A 15134-nucleotide genomic window follows, 5' to 3' on the forward strand; every position below is an offset into this window, starting at 1 on the left:
GAATTGTGCAAAGTTTTATAAATGAGGCCCCAGGTGATTCACAGGTATAGAATAAGTTCTCTCATTAGTTTCCAGTTCCAGCCAAGGCAACAACAACAACATCAACAATAAGAAAAGCCATCAGGTGTAGGGTCACATGGTAGACAGTGGTGGATGCAAACTAGTAATCTTATGATTTATAGTTACACTAGGCCACAATGCCTGACCAGATTTATATAATGGCTTTCTATAGTGAGGAAAATGACAGGAATTTTACAGGTATGTTATAAATGTTTATATACTTCGCATATACTGTAAGTTCAGTGACTTTCTCAGGATCACATAATGAGTCAGAGTTGTAACATTATGATGTTATGAAGTGCCTTTCCATACGTGAACATCATTCTGAGGTGCTTTAAGGGTAAAATTATCATTTTTTCCTTTCATTTAAAATCCAATATCCACTTGATCACAATGCCAACCCAGTTTGGTGTAGTGTCTTTCTGTATTGAAGAGCAACTCAATATACTTTATGGGTACTGTACAACTGCTATCATATTAGAGCTGCCAGGAGTATTTACTCACCCTCAGCTCATGGGAAACTGAACCAAGATCTAAGTACTGCAAGGTTGTAAAGTTTCCCACCATGCCCCTCCCAAACAGCTTTTGGTTGATCTTTGTGTGCAGTCTGAGCTAAAAAATATAAATACCATTAGGAAAAGAAAGGCAAGTAACGCAGCAAGCATCTGAAAAGTGTACGTTACAGCTTTGTCTACACTAGATTTAATATGCACTGTTAGAACACGGTGCGAAAATGTAATAAATTTCAAAAAATGCACATAAAGTTCTTTCATATTGCTAAAAAAATGTAAATTTGTTCTTTCGAGATGTCATGCGTTTTGGGACTATGTAGAGTAAAGTAAAACAAGTCTGGAGAACCAATTGACTGTGTGACAAGTTTAAGCAGCACAGATCTGCTTGTTGTATTTCAGCACTTAGCCACAGCTGAGTTCAGCACAAACAGGGTTAACTTCCAAAGATTCTCCCTCACTTTATAGCACCTCTCATCTGGGGCCAGCTACCTGACATCAATCTATGTCTGTCCTTGATTTATAAGAGACAATGGACCCGGTGAAGCACTAAGGGTATAAGAGCAGCAGAAACCACAGAAGGGCTGCCCTAAAGAGAAAAAACAAATCACATATGGAGGTGACAACCACTGACCGAGAAGAAGAAAAACAAGAAGAATCATTCGCGCCAGGAAGTACAGAACATATCTCACCTCATGAAGAGGTGAAAAGCCAAAACAAAGTGGAACTCGAGTCTCCGGCACTTATCTGTGTTTATCAGCAAATCACTGGAGCGTGCATTTGACTCTGAGGACTCAGCCTGCATGCTGGAAAGCAGATTTCCTTTCTGGCTCCTGCTTTAAAATGGCTTCTCCACCCTATACAACATGCAAGTTCCTCCAACCTTGAATATTTTGCTTTGATGGGAACTAGAAAGAATGTTTTGTAAAGTCACCTCTCATTTCCAGATGCATACTTACCAAGGCCAAAATATTGTTAATGCAAATTGCCCGACTCCAGGTCACTAATTAAATTTAAATTAAGTTTAAATTTAAATTACTAATATAGAAAGAAAATCAGTCATAAAAACAACCATTCACCCCTCTTCACCCTAGTAGCACCCTAGTTAAGAACACATGTAAGACTTAGTTTTACTAAATGCAGTTTTCTTTTTACATGCTCCAAAAATTATGCATTCAGTCATATCCAGTGTTCTGCTTTAAAATCAAAGTATCCAGCAAATGCTGTACTTACTGTAGATTTATTTTATCAATTGAACCTTCCATTCAAAAAGCAACTCCCAGATCACAAATGCTGAGTGTAATTACTTTTATAACTTGGGCAAGTTAAATGACATGCTGTTAGTGGTGAGAGCTGAACCTGCACCATTGTAGTATACGATCTAACTCCTTACTGACTCGAACAAATTACTTGACACTCTGGACTCTATAAAGAGTCTTTTCACATTGAACACTGTACTTGTTAGCATATTTCCACCACTAGAGTCCCGGTACTTGTGGTAACATGCTCAGATTGGTAGGGAGTGGGCACTGAGCTGGCGTCTTGTGACTTATACTCCAGAAAACAGGCCACAATAAACTGACTTTCCTGCCACATTCGCCCAAATATGTTATCTACCCTTGATGAACATCAGCTAAAAGCACTTACATGGTGTTCTTGTTTTCATATTTATGGCTGGTCAAGTGATAAGGCCAGGGTGACCTGAAGATTGAACCATTTTGGCTTACTATACACTGCCTGAACCAGTATGCTACACTACTTGACAAATATTATAAAAAGTGCCTTTCTATAGTAAACACAATCCTAAGCCTTATGCGAGATTCAGTTCAGTAGTTTATATTTAATTTTATCGTAAGCCGTTGTAGGCTATCACTCCAGATTTCAGTGTTAAGTCAGTGGTGGAGCTTGAACTAACAGCTTTGTACTTTACAAGCAAGTTCTTTAGCCATTATGCAACTACTTTACTGTATAAAGTGCCTTTTTATAACAAATACCAACCCAAAAAACTTTACAGATATCATACATGTGTAACCATTATATGTAATTATATTTCATATTTCCACAGTGTGAGACCTGACCAGTTTAAAGACATACTCTTGGTTGCACAGCACACCAGTAATGTGAACTGGACTGGCACACTTTTGCTTTCTTATCTTAAGGTCTAAGAATCAACATTTAAAGGGGGAAACTAAACAAATAGTCATATAGCACAAAGCCTAAGCCATGAGGACATACTGCCTGCTCAACTTTATTCAATATAGTGCCTTTGTATATTGAATATCTTCTTAATCTCTAGGGGTTTTACACCCTCCGCAGAAAGCAGTAAGCAGAGGTTGAGAATCGGAATTGGGAATAATTGTCCCATCACTGTACATTCTGAAGTATTCCACACTACCTCATATTGACCATAGATTGAGGCAGCAGTTCACTCATTTGCTAAACCTGTTCTCTCTATTATAATATAAAATCTTGGGAGATGAGACTTTTTATCCTGCGACGAGATGTGATCTTTTGAAGCGACTTTTTGGAATGAAGTCCCGCGAGATGGAGACTTTTAACATGAGATTCTTTCAAGTCACGCCCTACTTACAACCATTTTCAAACGAGACCACGGTCCTCTCACCTCTCAGTCCTGTGAATGCTTTTGTCAGACATACTTTTTGCACTCTCAGCTCTAATAAATTTTTATGTTTTCCTCACTTTAAGTTCCCAATTAAAGAAGATGTATTATGTCCAAATCTTATTGAAGAATTTCAACACGAAGGGTTATCAACAGAAGAAATGAGTACATGGGCAATCCTAGCACCTAGAAACGAGGTAGTCAAACAAATTAATGCCAAAAATGTCAATCGGTAACACTGTAAAATGGTTAAATGTGTATCAATAGACTATGCTGAAACAGTTGGTGGTGATTGTATAGAACTTATAACATCATGAAGAATATCTACAGCTATTAACACCAACAGGTCTTCCACCGCACGAATTACTGTAGAAAGAAGGATGTATCCAAGAAAGGTAATTTAGTACGTCACCTGTGGATAACATTAGACAACAAAGGAGATCTTGATATGCCGTTCGTATTAAAACGTTAACAGTTTCCTGCTAGAATACCTTTTGCAAAGACAATTAAATCTCAGAGCCAAAGATTCAAAAAAATCTTTTTATTTAAGAGAGAGAAAGAAACGAAATGCAATCATGGGCAGTTATACATCGTGTGGATGCAAATGTGACACTTCACATGAAAATTAAAATCTGTTTAAATTGTACCTTCACATTCCCATACACGAGCCGCAGATCCGCAAAGAGGCTAGTGCATAGTGCTGGCCAGGGGGTCGGCGAGCAAAGCAAGCAAAGCCCCCTAATAAACTTCAAAAAAAAACAAAACAATGGGATGATTAGGATTTTACATTTTTTAAATTTGTACTGGATATACTGTATCCTCAAAGTAGTGGGAGATCAAACCAAGTGCCAAATACTTTGTACTAAAGTGCAGTAACCTCTAGGGGAAAACGTCTTCCAAGCTTGATTTTATGTAATGCACCTAGTGAGGGCAGCTGTTTTCTGTGAAGGGTCTCAACATCCTCTCCATGTCTGCATGTGGTTTTTCAGGTTGTCCACTTTTCCTCCCATATTACCAGACACATGCATGTTATGTAATTTTCTGATTTTTAAATCCTATGATACACTTGCATCCTATCCAGTGATGTGACCAGTGATGCTAGGGAAGGGTTCAGCTCCCCATGACCTTGAATTTGAGAATGCCATGCTAGGTAAATCCAGAATAAAGCAATCACTATTGCTTACTTGGGTTTATTTTATATAGTATTTTAAAATAGAGAATAATACCTAGAAAGTGTTTGCAGCAGTTGGCATTGCTGCCTCACAGATCCAGCGTTATTAGTTTCAGGCCCAGTTATAATCACTAGATATGTGAATTTCCCCTTGGGATTAATAAAGTATCTATCTATCTATCTATCTATCTATCTATCTATCTATCTATCTATCTATCTATCTATCTATCTATCTATCTATCTATCTATCTATCTATCTATCTATCTATCTATCTATCTATCTATCTATCTATCTATCTATCTATGTCACTTCTACAAGTTCTTTCCCTGTGCCTGTGTGGGTTTTTTTTCAGGTACTTTGGTTTATGTACTACAAGAGTAGGTGAGTATGCACAAGGGGGCCAGGCTCCCGATGTTGCCGAGATAGGCTCTGGCCCCCATGACCCTAAACTGGTTTAAATAAATTTGAAAATACATTATTATATAGATTGTGAAAATACAGATGATAATAAATCTTTTTGAAATATTTGTGCAACTGCTGAAAACATTTTGTGAACTGGTCAGAAAAGCATCTAAGGACAGACACAGAAGCACACCACTTGGAAGATGTTGAAAAAGTGGATTTCTGGATGCAGCATGCTGCACATTCCAGGCATGGTCATACTGAATAAAGCCACCCGCAGATCCAATAAAGACCACATGTGCTCAAGTCACAGTGACCGACTCCACAATCCTAGTGACCTGTAAATACAAAGGACGCCTCAGTAAACAAAGTCGAGAACAGGATATTTACACTGGGCCCTGACAACTTCCAAAGACACCTTCCGTGGATTGAAACAAGGAGCTCATTTCAGAGTCTCAAGACAACTAGGCCTTTGACTTCAACTCCTGTGTGTTTGTGTATAAATTAGTCTTGCTTTAGAATTCTGTTTTGTTTCCCCCCAGGGTAATTTAAGTCAGACAGCATGGTGCACAGCAGGTAGTTTTGTGGACTCGCACTTCCTTGGCCTACGGGGTCAAATCTCAGCCAAGATGAATTGTACATGGACCTTGCTTGTTCTTGTTGGTTGCTCAGACAGCCCAAGACGATCTTTTGCATGTTCTGAATTTTCTAATGGGTGGTCACGTTGTGCACTTAAGCAATTAGATGAGGAATCTCAAAAATGGAGAGCTCAGATCTTTTACAAATTACATACCAGTACATAAATCTTTCCTCATTTCATCATTTGGACCATTAAGGCAATTCTGGGCATTTAGTGGTGGCGGCTCAACTGTGTGCATACCATGGCAGTGTCACTTTACAGTTAGACCTGAGTTATATTCCTTTGGTGTAGGTGTTGGTCATCCGACTCAGTAAAAGTCGCACAACGTGTCGGTGTCAATGCTTTACAGTCCACGCTGTTAAAAACAAGATGGGTATTTCAATGTATTTTTGTCTTTACATAAAAGTTTACCTGCTTATTTTATAATAAAAGCAGCACTACAGCAGGTTTCATTCTAGAGAGACATTTCTAGAAAATGAAAACAGAGCAAAAATTAATTAGACATCCATTCTTCCCTGTATTCATCCATCTCTGAATCTGCTTTCTCCGTTACACTTTCTGCAAACAGCAATCAAGACACCAAGGGAAGCAATTTAGAAACACACCCTGAAAAGGATACCCATCCATAGAAAGTCACATTCACTCCTGCTGAGTGGCCAAATTGCCTGTCTATGCACCACATTAGGACATGAGACAAAACTGCAGTGCATAGATAAAACTCATGTAGATACAGGAAGACCATACAGACTGCACACAGATAGAGTGACCTGGCCACTAACACTGGTCAACAAGCATTTTGCTACTGGGATTCTTTCACCTGTACTTTAACAAATTTCACTTGCTGACTCCAAATCTGAAAACCTTTTTCATCCAGCACGTCCCATTTTTTAGTTATGATGTTCTAGGTCTTGGACAACTAGGGTGACTGGACAGTAAAGACGATGCATTTCAGCAATTAAGAAATAAGTTTGGTCTCAAGAAAAGTGAAGCCAAAATTAAGGAAGGTGTTTTTGTTGGCCCTGAAATCCGTGAACTGATGCTTGACGATGAGTTCAAAAGGAAACTGAAGCCAACTGAATCAGCACCCTCATTCGTGCAGGTTGTCCAGAATTTTATTGACAGGCACAGAGCAGAGAATTATACTGAGTTTGTAGAGAATATGCTGAAAGTACATTAGCTTACGGGAGCCAGAATGTCAATGAAGATGCATTTTTTGCATTCTCATCTCGACTTTTTTCCACCAAATCTAAGCGATGTCAGAGATGAGCATGGGGAAAGATTTCATCAAGATATAAAGGTGATGGAAAACTGATATCGGGGAAAATTCACTCCGAGCATGATGGGCGAATACTGTTGGTTGAGAGAGATGGATGTGCAATACAAGCGAAAAAGCGAGTGCCTCCAACATTTTTGGGCACACTGACCTCCCTTTTATATTGAGGTAAATTGACATAAATATGCTTTAACGTATCTCTGGTATCATCTTCTGGTTTGTTTTCAGAATAAACACATCAAAACAATTTTGGTGGGCCTTAGTCCAAACTCCAGATATCATTCTGGTATATTATATTGATATTCAAAAGTGTCAACACGTCAATGATGTGTATTTCAAAAACCTGATGTGCTAGTTTAATTCCGATTTTATATATGAAATCAGTGTAAAAAACTTAATAAAGAGATGCTCTGAAGTTCCCAGAAGCAAACAAAAAATATTCTTTTGTAAACCAGTGTAATCAGTCACTGAATGTGGAACAAGCCAAATGCTGGTCCAGTGGTCAATTAAACTAACTAACACACAGTTCTTCTAAATGTGCTAGGAAAACATGGAGAGAAACCCATAAAAATGGAAAAAATACAAACTCTACACAGAGAGTGACTGAGCAGTCCCCACAAAAAGAAATTGTTCCAAATGATGAAACTTAAACTGTACCACCCTTAATTAGACATGAAGAGAGAATAACATTCGGGTGAATAAAAAAAGCATAAGGCACCCATACATTTTGGGAAAATGAGTTTGCAGGTTCTTCAGATTTTTAATCTAAAGAATATTTTTGAAAAAAAAAAACATACTACTCCAATTGGGGAAAAAAAAGAAAATAAAATGTCTGCTCTACGTATTCAGTATCAGACTTCTAAAGGTTCTAATGTAATACAAAGCCATATTTTATGGAAACTCATAATGAAGTATTACGTGTCAACTCTCATTTATGTAAAAATACTAACCTGGCACTAGTGGGATTTATCCGAGTTGAACAAATGCAAAATTTCAAGGGAAATCTTTCACCAGCAATGTTTATTTTGAAAAGGGGCCTGACACAGAAAGAGATTTCAGTTTCAATACGTCTTTCATGAACCTTGAGAAGGTTTAAAATAAAATAAAGCAGCCAACATACATTTGGTGTACCTGTGTAGCTCTTGAATTTATTCAGAGTTACTTGAAAAATGCAATGATTTGTGGGTTTCTAGGGTTATTGCTGTCACGTGCATAAAGAAAAGTGAAGTTCTTGCATGTGCTAATCAACATGCAATATATTAGAATGATTAGTGAGTACAGACATCGTACCTTAAATGTTTCTTATCTACAACAACAACAACAACATTTATTTATATAGCACATTTTCACACAAATGATGTAACTCAAAGTGCTTTATATAATAAAGAAAGAGAAAAAAGACAAAATAAATAAGAAAACAGAATTAGGGAACATTAATTAACATAGAATAAAAGTAAGGTCTGATGCCCAGGGAGGACAGAAAAAACAAAACAACTCCAGACGGCTGGAGAAAAAAATAAAATCTGCAGGGGTTCTGAGGCCACAAGACCACCCAGCCCCCACTGGGCATTCTACCTAACATAAATGATCTCACAATCAGTCCTCATTGGTTTTCAGGGTTGTATCTGAACACAATTGTCATAATCCAGCAGCAACAAATTATATACCAAATATGGATGTGGGTGGAAACAAAACAATTATTAACATTTTTAGTTTTAGTGCCTTGTTTCTCTAATTCAAATTACAGTATATGTACGAGGTTAAAAACATCACAATGTTTTCCACATTATACAACCTCCACACCAGCTGGTTAAGTGTCTCATGCAAACAGTGGTCAGCACAAAATTGACTTTTTCAAAATGACAGTTAATTTCCCGTTTACAGATAGATGAACTACAAAAATACACGGGATAACATTGCCGTAACCTGTGTTTTATCTATTGTTCGGTGTGTTTGAGTGTTTAGAAAGGCGCCTACAAATAAATAAAATGTTTTTTGATCTTTTTGTCAGATGTTTCAATGGTACACTGATGTATAATTACAAGCATTTCATTAAGTTTCAAAGGCTTTTATTGACAGTTACATTAAGTTTATGCAAAGAGTCAATATTTGCATGTTGGCCCTTCTCTTTTTCAAGACATCTGCACTTCGCCCAGGCATGCTGTCAATCAACTTCTGGGCCAAATCCTGACTGATGGCAGCCCATTCTTGTATAATCAATGCTTGGAGTTTGTTAGAATTTGTGGGTTTTTGTTTGTCCACCCGTCTCTTGAGGATTGACCACAAGTTCTCAATGGGATTAAGGTCTTGGGAGTTTCCTGGCCATGGACCCAAACTTTTGATGTTTTGTTCCCCGAGCCACTTAGTTATCACTTTTGCCTTATGCCATGGTGCTCCATCATGCTGGAAAAGGCATTGATGGTCACCAAACTGTTCTTGGATATTTGAGAGAAGTTGCTCTTAGAAGATGTTTTGGTCCCATTCTTTATTTATGGCTCGGGATTGGGGCACCACCAGTGCAGAGTTTGCTCAGGAATGGCAGCAGGCAGGTGTGAGTGCATCTGCACAATCAGTGAGGCAAAGACTTTTGGAGGATGGCCTGATGTCAAGAAGGGCAGCAAAGAAGCCACTTCTCTTGAAGAAAAGCATCAGGGACAGACTGATATTCTGCAAAAGGTACAGGGATCGGACTGATGAGGACTGCTGGGGTAAAGTCATTTTCTCTGATGAATCCCCTTTCTGATTGTTTTGGGCATCCGGAAAAAAGATCGTCCAGAGAAGAAAAGGTGAGCGCTACCATCAGTCCCATGTCATGCCAACAGTAAAGCATCATGAGATTATTCATGTGTGGGGTTGCTGCTCAGCCCAGGGAGTGGGCTCACTCACAATTTTGCCTAAGAACACAGCCATAAATAAAGAATCGGACCAAAACATCCTCAGAGAGCAACTCCCCCCCCCAACCATCCAAGAACAGTTTGGTGACAAACAATACCTTTTCTAGCATGATGGAGCACCGTGTTATAAAGCAAAAGTGATAACTAAGTGGCTCAGGGAACAAAACACACGTTTTGGGTCCATGGCCAGGAAACTCCCCAGACCTTAATCCCATTGAGAACTTGTGGTAATCCTCAAGAGACAGGTGGACAAACAAAACCCACAAATTCTGACAAACTGCAAGCATTGAGTATACAAGAATGGGCTGCTGCCATTCTGACTGATGGCAGCAGCCCATTCTTGTATACTCAATTGAAGTTGATTGCCAGCATGCCAGGGCGAATTGCAGAGGTCTTCAAAGAGAAGGGCCAACACTGCAAATATTGACTCTAGGCAAAATCTTAACGTAACTGTCAATAAAAGCCTTTGGAACTTATGAAATACTTGCAATTATACTTCAGTATACCATAGAAACATATGACAAAAAGATGTAAAAACACTGAAGTAGCAAGCTTTGTGAAAATTTATATTTGTGTCATTCTCAAAACATGTGGCCGCAGCTGTACTTGCCCTCCACGTCTAAGCCTGTTACGGAGCCCATCCACCCCACCTCACAACCCCCGTCCTTCATTACCTGTGCCAGTGGGTTCACAATACCCTTCGATGCCAGCTGCGACGAACTAGAGCTGACGAGCCCGAAGACGAAGCTCAATTAGAGTTAATTACGAAAACAGTTTTTTTGCCTGTCAGTGGGTCCTGGCTGTCTTATATGCTGCACCGGTAAAAAAAAAAAAAAAAAAAGCCAAGCAGGGACGCCAGTCCGAATAATCCACCCGCACTCATTCATACTGCACCATAAGGGTCATGTAGTTAATATTGACGACGCTTCGAATGTGAGAGTGATCAAATTCACACAGGCAACTGGAAAATGTGGAAAAACATTAGAACCGGCGACTAACGATTACGCTCCACGTTACAATATTAATAAAGCATTTAATTTTAAAGAATTTTTACTAAAACGAAGACTTATAAATTTAAAACACGTGATTATTATATGCTCTTCACCCCTGCTCATAACAATGTAGGCGATGTAAAGGCGACGTAGAGATGAGAACGACTCGTATTAAATTAATATAAACACCCAAGAACAAAAGACTAGCTAAATAACAAAACCGGGTGTGAAATTCCACAACTACGTAACGAGCAAGGAATGAAGTTGATTCTGACTGTTTTTGGGTTTCTGTTCTCAGGAAGTGAGTTAAGCAGAATTTGCTAAATCAACATCCACGTTCACAGTCCTTGAGAAAGTCCCAGCTGTTAGGAGCTGCAGTCGGAGTGACAAGTGCCAAGTCCTGGCCATAAGCCAAAAGACGGACAGCGCACAAGTGAAATACAAGGCGCTTCAGAATGATGTTATGTTTTTTTTAGATGGTTATTAACTTGTGAAAGAAAAACAAATGTGTGAGAAGTTGCTTTGAAAAACGAGTCAAATATAAAAATAAGACGTGGCGGTGCGAATTAACGAGCAAAGGATGGCCAAGGTGTGTTGTTTAGATTCACGGAGACCATTCTACACTGGTCAGTCTATGGATGATGAAAATAATTTACAGTGGGCTTTGTCTTTGGTCGTGAAATGTACAAATTAAAATTGCCCACTACCCCCTCCGCCCACCATTGACGCGAAATGAGTGGATATGCTTATGTGGAATCCTGGCATTAGTGGCAAGGACACTTGCGGAAGAACTGACAACAGGGGACTGTGGTTTGTTGGTTTAAAAGGCCGATTGGAAGTATGTTGGGAATGCACTTTTCTCATTATCCATCATTCATGTTTATTCCGAGTGGCGATTTTGGACACAGCCCATCCTGGGCAAAAAAACGACCAACGCTGGCTGAATGCTAGATATATTCCTTTATTGTCACCATTTAAACGAACATAGTAAGAAAACATGGGGTATGTACACACATATGGAGACCATGCAAACTCCATGCAGACAGTAACCGAACATTCTTCACAAAAAACAATCCGATATGCCAGGACATTCTACACTGACAATTTAGGCTACTAAATGAAAAAAAACACCGCGAGCCCAATAGTTGACGGACTGGGCCGCTTGACTTCTACTTGAAATCCAAAGCCCCATCAAAGAAGGGAGATGTAGTTTTTTTTTCACTGCACGCTGTACCTGTCCAACTGCGTGTGTGACGAATAAAACTCTTGAAAACGTACGGGAGACACTTGTACAATTGTATTAAGGACATTTTACTGCAGTGATCACTGGTCACTTACTATGCAAACCTTTGTGTTCACTATAGTTATATTATAATCTAATATACCAAAATTGTCTTAGCTTATGTTTAGATATTATTAAGATAAAGTGTGCTAACTGAAAACGTATATATAAATATCAAACAATAAAAATGCCATTTAATTGCATATTAAGATTCGGGGTAAGAACGTTACTTTTGCAACTGGTCATTGCAACAAACAAGTACCGAATACATTCTTCACTAATACAGCCGCTATTCTAAGACGATGCCGATTCTTTCTAGTGCCAAACGACGGCTGCACTTACCTCTCGCATCACAAAGCACAAACAGACTCAGGGCAGCCAAAGACACGTGCACGATGCTCATGTTACTTCTCAGCTTCCTCAAATGGCAATTCTTAACCTAGAGAAAAACGTTCAATGTGAAACTTTTTTCGGCTTTGCTCAAACATACAAAAATAATTAAAAGAAAGTTGTATGGGTTTAAGAGTCAGCATGAGAAGCGTGCAGAGGCTTCCGACTGGACATACGGTGACACCGAGCGGTGCCTCAAAACTCAGCATCACTAGGACACAAAATACATCTTAACCTGATCATCAAGTACAGGAGTGTCGCGTAATTCAGAGAGACCGCTGAAAAAGGAGAACCAACACTCTTTAAGAATAAACAATAAATCACCTGAGAAGTTCTTCCTCCACATCAGCGTAAGCGGTATGATGTACACAAAGTTTCTGTTCTCCTTTAGCTGACGTTCTTCTCTTCAAACAAGAGTCGAGTGTGTTTTTAGAATCCTGAGGTAGCAGCACCTATGTCAACTATTTATAAGTTTAGTCTGTCCCGGCACTTCCACCGTCACCCTGACTGCGCGTCTTCTCACTCCAAGGAGCAACAATTGACTTTCGGCAGCTTATGCTGATTGGCTTATCGATCTGTGATTAAGCGTAGGTTCCTAAATCTCTTCGTCCCAAATCAGAATACACATCCCTTACCCCCACCCCACTTGCTCCACTGTATCTACAAAACTTTTTTTTCCCCCCTCTGTAAGGTTTTTCCATCTTTAAGTCAACCCTCAGCCAATCAAAAGTCGCCTTCGGACAGAAACGTCCATACGATTGGGTTGTGGGCTTCGTGGAGTGCCAGCGCCCCCTACCGTTAAATGCTGATGACAAAGTAGAAAACTTGCCGATCTTAGCGTTTGAATGCGATATATAATGATAATTTCACCCTTTCAAGTGCAATCAATATTCATAGCTTTTCGTTCAAATGATGCATTTGTCCACATCGTCAAGTAAATACGCAAATAGAAATAAGTTTTTCCTCTTAGTATAGTTACCGCCTTTGGGTTTGAATTGTAACGTTAGAGTAAAACGTTGATTGGGAATGCAACGGATGAGTTATGATAAAAAATTAAAAGAGCTGAGCCTTTTCATTTTAAGTTAAAGTAGATTAAGAGAACATGATTGAAGTGTTTACAATTATGAAGAGAATTAGTATAGTTGGTTCAGACAGATACTTCAAAATGAGTTGGACAAGAAGACGGGGTCACAGTTGGAAACTTGGTAAGGGTAAATTGCGCACAAACATTGGGACGTTTTTCTTCACACAGAGAACCACATACACACTGAATAAGTTACCGAGGTAGTGTGGGTGGCAGTAGGACGTTAGGGACCTTCAAAGCTTCACTTTAAGGGGATAGGACTGGCGAGCCTTTCTGGGCTGAGTGGCCTGTTCTCCTCTAATTTGTTCTATTCCTAAAACGCTATAATAAATAGAAGTGCCGCAGACATTACATATTTTTAAATTTACTGTTATATATTCATTCCATATGCTTCTTGCTAGACTATCTGGTTGAGTGAGACAATACCAATCTCACGGCAAGACCTTCAGTTGTGGACTGTAAAGTGTATTCGCGCAGACAACCATAACTCGAATGTATTTAATGTCATAAATGCGCCCAATGCCAGGGGCTTGGATCATATAACGATTGTGACCCAACATTATGGAGCTTTTGACAGCAATCTCACACCATATAATTTAGCCATACATTGTCTTAACAGCCCTTATGCATATCTGGCAGTATGACAACAGGGAGTTGGATGGGCACTAACTAGTCCATTGCAATGTAAAGTCGTACACACGGCCATTTTCTCTAGGCCAATTTTTGTCATTTTCCAACTCATTTAATCCAGACGAGGGTCGACGAGGTTGCTGAAGCCTATCCCAGCTAGCATAGGGCGCAAAGCAGGAACAAAACTCTGGACAGGGCGCCTATCCATTGCTGAGCGAACACACACACGCACATCGCCAATTCACTTAACATGCATGTCTTTGGATAGTGGGAGGAAATCTACTCAAACGTGGGAAGAACATGCAAACTCCACGCAAGGAGAACCCGGGACGGGAACCCTGGTCTCCTTAATGAGAGGCAACAGCGCTATTACTGGCCAATTTATAGCCGTGAATTGTACACGTCTTTGGGGTGCGTTGTTGAAAGTGGAAATGCTTGTATACACGAGAATACATGAAGACATTTTAATATGTGCTTCTGTATCGTTATGTCGTATTTACAAAGGCCTCGTACGTGTATGATTGATATATTCTCCCAGTGTGAGATGGGTTTTGAGTTGTATTTTTTACCTTCTTTTAGCATTTCTTTGATCGGCAACGCTAAATGTGTGCGTGTCCCCAAATTAGCTAACCTTGGGTTTTTGATTTTAGATTGAAAGGGCTGGGGTTGGCTCCCATTACTCTTTCATGTAAAAAAAAAATACGTAAATAATTTTTACGGTGCGTTTGATATTGAATCCGGGTGATCGTGGCCTTCAGGTGGAGAACGTAGTGGTTAAAGGCTCTTCGGTCCAACTCGGAGCCCTCCATTCTACTTAGAAGTAGATTCGTTACCTCGACATCACATCAGTATGGGATAAGCTTAATTTGTCTCACGACGGTCTAATCTTAACCCCCGTCTCGTTACTGAGTGAACTTGCTTACTGAATTCTTCACAAAGATGGTGCGCGATGAAAAAAAAAAAAAAAAAAAAGTCGCTACGAATGCTTGGCCTACACAAACTATTGTGACAATTTCGGAGTAAATCCCCAAGTGAGCCTTTCTATGTGTACTCCACGATATTCTTCTGCCTTGTCCATGATCGCTTCAAGGGCACCCGCCTATGATATGTCAGGTGTAATGCTCTGCAAATGTCAACCTTCCCAGACGGCACCGTTCCCAGAAATCAGTGCATGCCTCAACACCGG

At 39.5% G+C, this 15134-nt stretch overlaps 1 protein-coding gene across 1 annotated transcript in view; it reads right to left on the reverse strand.

Moving 5' to 3' along the window:
• LOC114660274 (fibroblast growth factor receptor-like 1) overlaps window positions 1-12880 on the reverse strand; it is a 116998-nt gene extending 104118 nt beyond the window's left edge. The window contains exons 1-2 of the mRNA XM_028812874.2: window positions 12559-12880; window positions 12187-12283 (exon numbers count right to left, since the gene is read on the reverse strand). Of these exons, the coding sequence (XP_028668707.2) occupies window positions 12187-12247 (61 nt within the window). The 5' untranslated portion in view covers window positions 12248-12283; window positions 12559-12880. The remainder of the gene's footprint in view (window positions 1-12186; window positions 12284-12558) is intronic.
• Between the last annotated feature and the right edge of the window lie 2254 nt (window positions 12881-15134).

Source organism: Erpetoichthys calabaricus, chromosome 11 (genome assembly GCF_900747795.2).
Source record: "Erpetoichthys calabaricus chromosome 11, fErpCal1.3, whole genome shotgun sequence".
Taxonomy (NCBI): domain Eukaryota; kingdom Metazoa; phylum Chordata; class Cladistia; order Polypteriformes; family Polypteridae; genus Erpetoichthys; species Erpetoichthys calabaricus.